Here is an 11,155-nt window from a genome sequence, read left to right on the forward strand (position 1 = left end):
GAGTCTACAGGAATTTTGACAGGTATTTTACTGAATCTATAGATCAACTTGGGGAACTGCCATCTTAACATTCTATCTTCCAATCTATGAATACAGACTATCTCTCCATTTATTTAAATCTTTATTTAGGAGAATTCCCTGGAGGTCCAGTGGTTGGGACTCCATGCTCTCACTGCCGAGGGCCTGGGTTCAATCCCTGGTCGGGGAACTAGGATACCACAGGCTGCACGGTGCAGCCAAAAAAAAAAAAAAGTACTTAATTTCTCTCAGTAATGTTTTGTAATATAAGCATCTTGGTGCTCTTTTTTTGTTAAGTTTATTCCTAAGTATTTTCTTCTTTTTGATGCTGTGACTAGATTATTTTTTCCCTTTCTCTCCTCCTTTTGAAATTGTGGAAGTTATCCGTTTCCTATCAAAGAACTGCTGCCCTGTGCGATCAGGATCCTAGACCATTCTTGCTTTCTCAAGGACTTCTCTCCTCATCTTCCTTTCTTCCCTTATTAATCCTAACAACTAAAACCATGCTGCAATATTTCTTATATACTCAAAAAAACAAAGACTTCCTTCACATCCTCATACTTCCGCTTTGGCCCCATGTCTGTTTCCTTTAACTTCTTTAAACCCAATTTCTAGTTCCTGGGCCACTGTGTATCCCTCAAGTCACTCAAATCTGGCTTCCACCTCTACCAGTCTATGACACTGGCTCATTATGGTCACTGATGACCTTGAGGTTGCCAAGTCCAACAGCCATATTTCTGCCCATATCTTCTCAACCTCTCAGCCAAACTCAACAGTTAAGTATCCCTTTCTTGAAATACTTGCATTACTTGGCATCTACAACATGATCCAGTATATATTCCCAATTTCCCTACAACCACTTGGGCTGTCCTTCTTAGCTTCCTTCCTAGAGGGCTTCCAGTTCACCCAGCTTAGAAATGTGCAGTGTTCCTCAGGTTTCTATTTCTAAATCCTTCTTTCCTCTCTATAGTGTCTTCTTCAGTGATTTCACGTATTTGCATGGCTTTGAATACCACTAACACACTGATAAGCTTCAAACTGACATCTCCAAGCCAAATATCTCTGAGTTCCTCAAGATGTGATGATCCTCTCTGATAGAGGTCTTCTTAACAATCTCACGGGCTTCTGAGAACTTACGATTGAGAAAAGAAAACTCCCAAATTCACCATTACCTCCCACCCAAATAAAACAAAAAACCCTGAAAAACCCATTCGTCTTCCAGGCATCCAATAATGGTGACTTCCGGCAACATCCCTGAATGTGCCCGCCCCCCGTCCCTGGTTCTATTCCATATCCAATCCATTATCACATCCTCCGGTTTCTACCACCTACAAATATCTCAAATACGTCCCCTCCTCTCCACCTCCCGCCTCACTAATCTAAGCCATCATGGTCTCCTACCTGAACTACTGCATATCAGTGGCCAATCTGTTTCTGCTTGCCCCAGTGTTCCCTTCTCTACACAGCAGGGTAACCTTTGATAAATATACTTCGGATGCTGCCACTCCCCTGAATATAAACTTTCAGTCTTTTATAATCCAAACTCTTTATCCCTGTGTACGAGGCCCTGCAGCATGTGGCCACTGCCATTCTCCCCTCTTGCCCATAATGCTCCAGGTTTTCATCTCAAACACACAGAGCTCTTCACATGCTGTTCAGGCCCTTTGAGTGCTCATTCCTTCTATGTGAAACATCTCATTCTCACTCCCTTAAGCCGTCCCCGTCTCCTCAGAGAGGCCTTCCCTTACACCTAAGTAGGTCCACAGAGCCTCCCATGATTCCCCATTAATACAGTTCTTTTCCTTTTTAACATTACAAGTTATAATCCATGAAGGCAGGGAAGATTTCTGAGTTTTCACCACCGCATACACACCCTGAGTATAAATAGTAGCCATGAAGAAATATTTCCTGAAAATATACAAAACTGACTTAAGAATGACCTATGTTCAGCTTTCCCAGGTCTGCCTGCTCTTCCTTAAAACTGTCTTAATATAGAGGTCCATGGGATGAGCTTGACTAGGTTGGGGGAAGGCTGGAAATCTCAAATTATATGCAAATTTTTGTATAACTATGTTTTCTAAGCAGATGTCCAGCATGTGCAACAGGAATCTCTCTTTTTTTTTTAAACATCTGTATTGGAGTATAATTGCTTTACAGTGGTTAGTTTCTGCTGTATAACAAAGTGAATCAGCTATACATATACATATATCCCCATATCCCCTCCCTCTTGTGTCTCCCTCCCACCCTCCCTATCCCAGCCCTCTAGGTGGACACAAAGCACTGAGCTGATCGCCCTGTGCTATGCGGCTGCTTCCCACTAGCTATCTATTTTACGTTTGGTAGTGTATATATGTCCATGCCACTCTCTCACTTCGTCCCAGCTTACCCTTCCCCCTCCCCGTGTCCTCAAGTCCATTCTCTACATCTGCATCTTTATTCCTGTCCTGCCCCTAGGTTCTTCAGAACCATTATTTTTTTTTAGATTCCATATATATGCGTTAGCATAGGTTATTTGTTTTTCTCTTTCTGACTTACTTCACTCTGCATGACAGACTCTAGCTCCATCCACCTCACTACAAATAACTCAATTTCATTTCTTTTTATGGCTGAGTAATACTCCATTGTATATATGTGCCATATCTTCTTTATCCATTCATCTGTCGATGGACACTTAGGTGTGCAACAGGAATCTCAAAGGAATCCACAATCAAAAAAGAGGTTAGACGGAAATACACAGTCTAATAAATTCTGTCTTCATCATTTAACAAGAGAGGCTTAAATTCCCCATAGAGTCAATTCTTAAAACAAAATGAAGAGATGTGGTTTTAAGACTTTTAAGTCCTATAATTTATCAAACTGCAATAAAATTTGGTATATGGTATGAACTTAAAGAAAAGATTTCTGAAGCAAAGTTATTATTACAACCTGATTTTTATGTCATACCTATATATGCAACCCATCAACCATAAATTCCTTACACAGAGGCAGAGGGAAATGACAAATCAAGATGAATCTATCACAGGAAAGGCTACAGAAAATGAAACATATATCAGGGAAAACATCAGAAATGCCAAGTCTTACCCATTTCAAATTCCCACTGGCCAGACACCGTGAAGAACTAAGTACCACGGACCTTAAAACACTTTCATCAGTTCCCTCTTATATATATACTCACTTCAGCATTCTAGGCAAGATTCTCCTCTTCAAATCTCCCAAAGTGTGTAAAAGAAATCAATTCCAGTTTCAAAATAGCATATCAACTAATTTCAAGTCCGTGTGGCTACTTTCTTAAGGATGTGGCTGGACAGAGTGGCCATCCCTACACTGTAACCTCTCCTTTGAAAACCCCAATTCAATCATTTCCACGGTGAGAACTAAAATCCAGGCATTAAAGTGATTTGTTCAAGGTTAGGGCTGGAACTTACCTTCCATGGTTAGTTCTCCTTACATCAACTTCTCACACTCCTTTTGAGCTCTGTCAAAATGCCTAGCTTGAATTCTCAAGATACTAAGACTCTAACTCTGGCCTACTGGCTAAAAAAAGAAGACTAAAAGTACATTATGATATAGGAAAGAAAAAAATTTTAAGTAAATATGACACTACAGAGAGCCATGAAGTGTGACTTCTTTCACAACAGTATGTTTTTCAACAGTGTATAGTAAAGTGTCTGTTCAAGGTAAGATTATTTTTATAGTTTGTTATAACTTTTTTAGTGATTACAAACAAACAAAATCACTACTCCAGAACAACAAACCTGACACTTATTTCATTAGGTATTAAGTATGTAACTTTCAATGCATAAACGAGGCTCTGCTTCTCTATTTTAATCCTACCTCTAATGAGAAGATCACATAATTGAACAAATTTCAAGAGAGACAAAATGGTTTATGTTTCATCGTCATCACTTTTTCTCCATTAAACTAACGTGTTATTCAAATATTCTACCAAGATATTGCTCAACACAAATGAACTGAAAGATTTTCTCGGCCTCATTTATAGGATACTTTGCTTATAATCTTCAATAAAAGAACAGTTGGTACTAGAACCTTTTATCAAGCTATTATTCATTCAAAGTCTGTATGAAGTTTTAAAGCTTTTCCCAAAGATAAAATTTTAAGTAAAAGCTAGAAAAGCATACTGATTAGTGTGGTAAATAGCATACCTTCCCTAATGTTTAAAAAACAAAATAATTCTGAAGAAGATTATTTTTAAGCCACTGAATATCTTCTCGCTCAGCAGACAGAAAAATTCCTCATGATTAAATCCTATGAGCCAGATTTTTCTCCCCCTAGTCCTGTTCCTCTCTGGTGTGGAGCATAATTCTATAAAGCTTTAGCTCACTCGCTTTAGCTATTAACACACTGTCTTCCCAAAACAAACTCTTAAACTCAGAACAGGTTTTACTCTGGTATTCCAAAACAAGTGTAATGAATGTTTCTCAACATGTTTGACAGTTGTAGCAATGTAAAACTCAGGATACCAACTACAAGAATCTTCCTATTTCTCTTAAGTGGCTGTGTTTCCAGACATCATCATACATAAAATTATCTATTTTGCAAAGGAGGAAATCCACATATAACTCAAAATCAAATAATTTTGAGTCTCTACTCTTCATAAGAACTATGGGCAAACCAATCACATGAACAGTGAAAAGCAGGAAAGAGCTGAGAGGTGGCAAGAAATAATGGTAAAGGAGAGGTACTCTATTCACTAACTAGTTATTTTTGTTTGTTTGTTTTGTTTTGAATTTTTGAATTTTATTTTATTTACTTTTTTATACAGTAGGTTCTTATTAGTCATCAATTTTTATACACATCAGTGTATACAACTAACTAGTTATTTAACTTCTCTGCCTAGCAAGTTCCTAGTTAATAAACAAGAATAATACTCACTTCCCAGGGTTCTTACAAGGATCAAATGAGTTCCTGCATGAAAATGATCTGCCCAGTAAAAGAACATAACAGGCACTCAATAAATGCCAGCTCCTTCCTCCCTCAGTTCTGGGCCCTCTGTTCTTTGTCCTCTATTCTCATTCCCCCAGATGACTCAGCCTTCTCATGACTTTTATTAACAAATGCTGAAAACTACCACATCAGTCAAAGCCCTGATGTGTAAATGCACGCCTACCGTGTGAGAAGCTGTCTGGCCTCTACCTCCAAGATACTCAGGTGAGAAAGAGGAGAGACCCCAAACACGTGAATTTCACTGTCATAACCGGCACTCAGGGTGGACAAATCACACATTTCCAACTACCCCCTGGAGATTTGCACTGCCGGCTCAAAATGCCTGAAATCGAACTCATGATCAACCTTTTAAAAATCAGGCCCTCTTCCTGTGAGGGGTGTCCAACAGAGAGTAACACTTGCCCTACTCTAGTCTCATCAAAATATCACCACCAGGCCACCCAAGCCCATCAGGTCTACCTTCATAATCTCTACTTTATCTTCAGCCTCATTTTCTGTCCCACTGTCAGCACCAGAGTCCACATCAGGTTTTCTGAATCTCAGCACTGCTGACGTTTTGGGGCAGGTGACTGCTGTAGGGGCTGTTCTGTGCATTGCAGGCTGTTTTAGCAGCGCTCCTGCCTCTAGCTACTAGACGCCAGTAGAAATGCTCCCTCTCCCTGAGTTACGACAAGCAAAACTGTCTCCAAATGCCTCCTGGGGGGCAGAATCCCACTCCCCGCAGTCTCCCCCACTCCCACATTTGAGTCCCATAGCCAGGTATGTGCGAGACAATCAGTCCCCAAATTCGTCCAGTTTCTTTCCTCTACTTCCAGATGCTCTGATCTTCTAAATGCCTCCTAAAGCACTACTTTTACGAGTCAGTTCTCTTAAATCTACAACTCCCTCCCTGCCACCTTCACAATTAGTTCAGAGCTCTCCACCCAGCCTTGATAATCTGGTCTCAATGAAACATTATCCCACAAAGCACCTCACATTGCGGCTACCCAGCAGCCCTTCAATAACACAGACCTGTTCATCCAGTCCCTCCTTTCTGTTCTACTGCTGTCACCCTGGTTTGGGTGCCCAGTACCTAGCATCCATTCCGGACCACTGCTCGAGCCTCCTTCCCCACCCTCTACTCTCTCCTTCACTCAAAGTCAAAAACTATCATTGGGGCTTCCCTGGTGGCGCAGTGGTTGGAAGTCGGCCTGCCGATGCAGGGGACACGGGTTCGTGCCCCGGTCCAGGAAGATCCCACATGCCGCGGAGCGGCTGGGCCCGTGAGCCATGGCCGCTGAGCCTGCGCATCCGGAGCCTGTGCTCCGCAACGGGAGAGGCCACAACAGTGAAAGGCCCGCGTACCACAAAACAACAACAACAACAAAAACTATCACTGAGTCTCCAATGCCTACTGAAATATGAAATCTGCCTGTTCTTTAGAATCTTTCCTACCGTGGTCTCTTTCTGACTCTACGTTCCAGTATCCCCAAAACATACTCTAGCTTCAGCAAAACCTGTCTATCTGCTAGTCCTTGCAAAGGCTCCTTCCCACACTTTCCACCTTTAGTCGTGTTTTTTTCTCTGCCTGGAAGTCCTCTTCATCCCTCCACACTAATTTAAGGTCCACCTGAATTAAGTCAAAAGGCCTTTCCTGGTCATACCCTCCTTTATCCTCTCTTAGGGCATTCACATTGCTTTATGTTACACATGTGTATTCCTGTAGTTTACAAGGTCCTTGAGAACTTCTTACTCCTGTTTTGATGCCCTGAAATGCCTCGCCCAGTGCTAAGTAAAAACTAAACATTACACGTGAGTTGCCCCAAATGTTTCCCGCTTAGGAAGTAAGGGAGGGCTGTGTTTTCAGACAATGCTGAACTTCCATAAGGGAATTGTCCATATTCCTCTTTTGTTCCACATTTTATGTGTTAGGCCAATTTTTAAGTTAACTGCCTGCAAAATACCCAGAAAGCTATAAGAATTCTGCTTCTGCTTCAGGGAGTTCCCAGTTTCCAACGTGTAACTGAATCCTGACTATTTACGCTATTTAAGTTCTCTCTTTATACAAAAAGGCAACAGAAATTTATTTTTGAGTGTTAATAAAATTGAGCACAACATGAAAATAACTTGGATTGCATTAAACATATTTTAAGCAAAGGTTAATTAATGCTAATTTGCATCCTGAATAACATAAAGTCTTAAAGTCTTCATGCACTCTTTTTTTTTAAACAACATGCACTCTTAAAAATATGAAAGTCAGTTTATTTCAGCTCCCCCCACCCCAGACATAATAAGCCAAATAGAACACGGGAGGTTTCCCCTTAATTTTAGTTTTTTAATGACTTCTACAAAATTTTGTATTTCTACAAAAGGAGCAAAATCATTAATGAGCATGTTCTGACCAGACCTACTCCTATAAGTCTAACTCCAAAGCCATATGGGGAGCATAGAGTACCCGCACAGCCACGGACCCCGTTTTGTATGCCCTTGAGCTAAGAATGATTTTTACATTTTTAAAGGGCTGTAAGAAAACAAAGAATATACATAAAGAGACTGTATGTGGCCAGCAGAGCGTAAAATACTTACTTTGTCTGTTTTCAGCAGAATGAATATGAGACTCCTAGCTGTTGGTATGTAAGACACCGAACTTTTCCTCCCAAAATATTTAAAAAGCAACGTAAAACAAACAAGATTATGCGAAAAGACAGAACTCATTCAATTTAGTCATAGCTAGTGCACAGGTAACTTCTAAAACAGAGGCCTTGGGGACATTTTTATATTTCCCAGAATTTTTGTTAGAAGCACACTTACGCTTGAAGAGTTGAGAGCGCCTGGCTCAAAGCCACACTGGGGGTTAATAGAGTCCGGTCAAGGACCCAGGTGTGAAAAGTCCTCATTCAGGGCTCTCCGCAGTGCACTACATCATACCTATGCACGTGGTTCTAAGTTCTGGAGATCTGGATAACTGGCTTGGATCATCATACAGCTGAAGCTTAAAACCTGTTCCTGATACACTGTTTAGACAGACTCTCACTAGCAGCTTTGCATCATTAAACACAGAGTAACATCAATGCTCACCACATACATTAGAGAAGAACTTCCAGGAAGCCTTCTATTTTAAAAGCAGACGTGAAGAAGAAAGCTTAAAACTTACTCTGCTTGCTCCTCTAGGGCTACAGATTAAGGCAAATATGCACCTTTGACTTGCAGTTGCTCAATACTTATCTCCCAACCCAATCCACAAATTCCACCAAGTGCTATCGAATGCCAATCGAAAAACTATCCAGTTTACATCAGCCACGCATCCTATGAAGTTCTTTTCATAGCTACTTGCAAACTACTAGCTGAAAGTTCAAATTTTTAAATCTCTCTAAGAATTGAGCGTCCTTAAAATATAAAAAAGTAGATACCAGGATGTAGGATTCAAAGACATGGTTAACAATCCAAGATCTTTCATCTGAAGTTGCTCTTCCAGTGTTGAAAAACACAGATTCTGAGCGGCAGCCGAGAGATACAGGACTTACGCTCTCCAGAGATAATACACAGACCCCCCCAACCCCACCCCCATCGTATCTTTGCATGACTTTTGTCCTCGAAGAGCGACCCCCTTCCCCTCGCGAGTCCGGGCCTTCCGGGCACCTGCGGCCCCGGTCCGCAGCGGAGAAACCCGGGGAAACCTGCCCACCGCCGGCCCTTCTGGAAACGGCGCCCACTCCCACCTCGAGGAGGCTGGCGGCTGGAGGCCCGAGCCGCCGGGAAGCGACCCCTCGGCGGCCGGCCGACCCCCCGGACGCGGCGGATGGGGACGGCGGCGGCGTTACCTGGTGGACCACGTCGCTGGGCAGCTGTGCGGCCCGGAACAGCTCCAGCACCCGCCCGTGGGCCGCCACCTTCTTGGTGCTCTCGCTGTCGCAGTAGGAGAAGAGATCCGAGTAGTATTTCTGCTCCGCATCGCTCAGCGTTAAACCTTCCATCTTCGCCTCCGCTCACAGCCACCCCGCCCCGCATGCAACACCCGGGGCCCGGCCCCGCGACCCCGGGACGGCGGGGACTGCGCACCGCCCGGCCGCCTCCTTCTCGACCCCCGAAGCGGCGGGGAGCCCCGGCCTCGCGCGCGCGCCGGGGGCGTCCGAGCCACAGGGCCCGGAGGTCGCGGGGAGGGGGCCCGGCTGGGCTCGGCGCGCCGCCGCCTAAGAGGCTCCGCCTCGGCGGCCGCGGGGAGGGCGCGGGGAAGGAGGCGGGGGCCGCGGCGGCGCGAGGCCCGGGCGGACTCCGCCACCGCTCCCGCCGCGGGTTCGAGTCTCCCCGGCTACCCGCCGCTTCCCCCCAGACTTCCCGCCTCGCCTGCCCCTTCCGTCCACGCCCCCGGAGAGGCAGCACTTCCCGGAAAAGTTGTGGGGCTCCTAGTCTAAAGTTTCGGGGGCCCTGAGCTGAGCGCGGCCGCCGCTCCGCCTCCCTCCGCCGCCATTTACTGCGCCCCGGCCCGGCCCCCGACGCGACCGCACCAACACTGACAGCGGCTGCCGCGCTCCAGACCCGGATGTGAGGCCAGGAGGAGAGAGCGCGAGAGGGAGAGAGAAACACCCACCGGGCTGGCTCGGCCGCTCCCTGGAGAGGGGGCTGCAGCGCCCCCTGGTGGCCGGGGTCCCGCGACGGAGGGCCGAGCCGCCCTTGGCGCCCTGCGGGAAGAGCTGGGACCCCCGGGAGCGGAGACCAGGGGGGAACAGCACGCTGCCCATTCAGACCAGGAGAACTTAGAAACCGGCTGTAGTTTGGACTGTTTCAAAGCTTCTGGCACTAAACGGTTAATAAACATTGCGTGAAAGGGGAACATTGTTCAGGTTATTATTGTATCCGTCGTACCGTTTTGAGGTCAGATGTTACTGAGGATTAATTCAATATTTCTTTGTGCTCTGAAGGGCTATGAACATCCAACCCATCTGAGAACTCTCATAAGACACCAACCACTGAGACCTAACTCCCACTCTTGCTCCCGTGTTTACCTGAGAAACAAAGTTGTTGAACAGGGGGGAAAAGCTGGCAAAGTTTTTCTCTTTGTACAAGGTGGTTCTGATCACTAGGAATTTAGTGCTATAAATATATAGCATCAGCTCTATAGAGCTGTTTAGACTCTGGACAGACCACAGGGGCTCACTCCTGCGACCCCCAATTTCCTCCTTAATGAAAATCATGTGGTTACACTATTCTGCACCTATCTGAGAAGTGATCCGCAAGATATCTCAAATAGAATATCTTAACAAGAGTTTATCCTTAGCAAATAGGAAATATTTCAAAAACAGCAGCTAGGGCAGAATTAGACAGATATTTCCGTTTGGGTTTTTATTTTGTCGGCTACAGGTTACTCCCCAGAGTGCTGATCTTACAAATGACCCATAAAAGGAAAGTAATATTATAGGTTCAAAATCTTTTATCTGGAATTCCAAAATTCAAAGAGCACTAAAAATCCAAAGGGTTTTTTGTAACACTTTGTCAGCAAAACCTGCCCTGTTTCATTTGGAGGCAAAATCTCAACTCAACTCACATGAGACTATTTATAGTCTTTATATGCTGTTTAATGTCAATATTTATTCATTTTACTCCAGGCTTTAATGGGATATTAATATACACACAGTTATAGGCATTTCATTACTTTTCTTTTTTTAAAAAAGAAGAGGGTTTGTGGAGCTGTATTTGAATAGTAGCACTTTGTACACTTACATATATAACATGGCATTAATCTCAAGTTTCTCTATCTCTAAAACTTTAAATTTGCCACAGCAGTACCTCACATGTCCCTACAGGACACCTACCAGAGGAGATCAGAGGCCCACAGATGGCCTGTCTTCCAAAGGTGTAAAAGGGAGGAGTACATGAGGTAGGCACTGGCTTACAATGTCTTCAGCATATTTTTCTCCACCACCTTTCCTAGGCCTTGAAGCTCTTTCTTGCCCCCAGGGCCTTTGCTCCTGCCACCTGAAATACTCATCCCACAAACCTTTGCATGGCTTGTTCTCTCACACCTCAGGTCCCTGTACACATATCACATACTGAGAAAGAGACCTTTTCTCAACACCCGACCTAAAATAGCCCCACTACCACGCTCTATCCCCTTATCTGAATTATTTTTCTTTATAACACTTTTCACTACCTGGCATTAACATGTATATTTGTTTACATTTTTAACACTGAGATA

The 11,155-nt window shown here is 44.2% G+C and overlaps 1 protein-coding gene across 5 annotated transcripts in view; it reads right to left on the minus strand.

Moving 5' to 3' along the window:
* The window catches only part of REPS1 (RALBP1 associated Eps domain containing 1), a gene marked incomplete at its 5' end in the record, with an annotated part of 79,626 nt that extends 70,690 nt beyond the window's left edge, over window positions 1-8,936 (minus strand). For all 5 annotated transcript variants that reach the window (XM_079716572.1, XM_079716571.1, XM_079716570.1 and 2 more), the window contains one exon: window positions 8,784-8,936. In XM_079716572.1, coding sequence (XP_079572698.1) covers window positions 8,784-8,936 — 153 coding nt within the window. The remainder of the gene's footprint in view (window positions 1-8,783) is intronic.
* Window positions 8,937-11,155: the final 2,219 nt, after the last annotated feature.

The sequence above is a fragment of the Hyperoodon ampullatus genome, assembly GCF_949752795.1.
Source record: "Hyperoodon ampullatus genome assembly, chromosome: 12".
Classification (NCBI taxonomy): Eukaryota; Metazoa; Chordata; class Mammalia; order Artiodactyla; family Ziphiidae; genus Hyperoodon; species Hyperoodon ampullatus.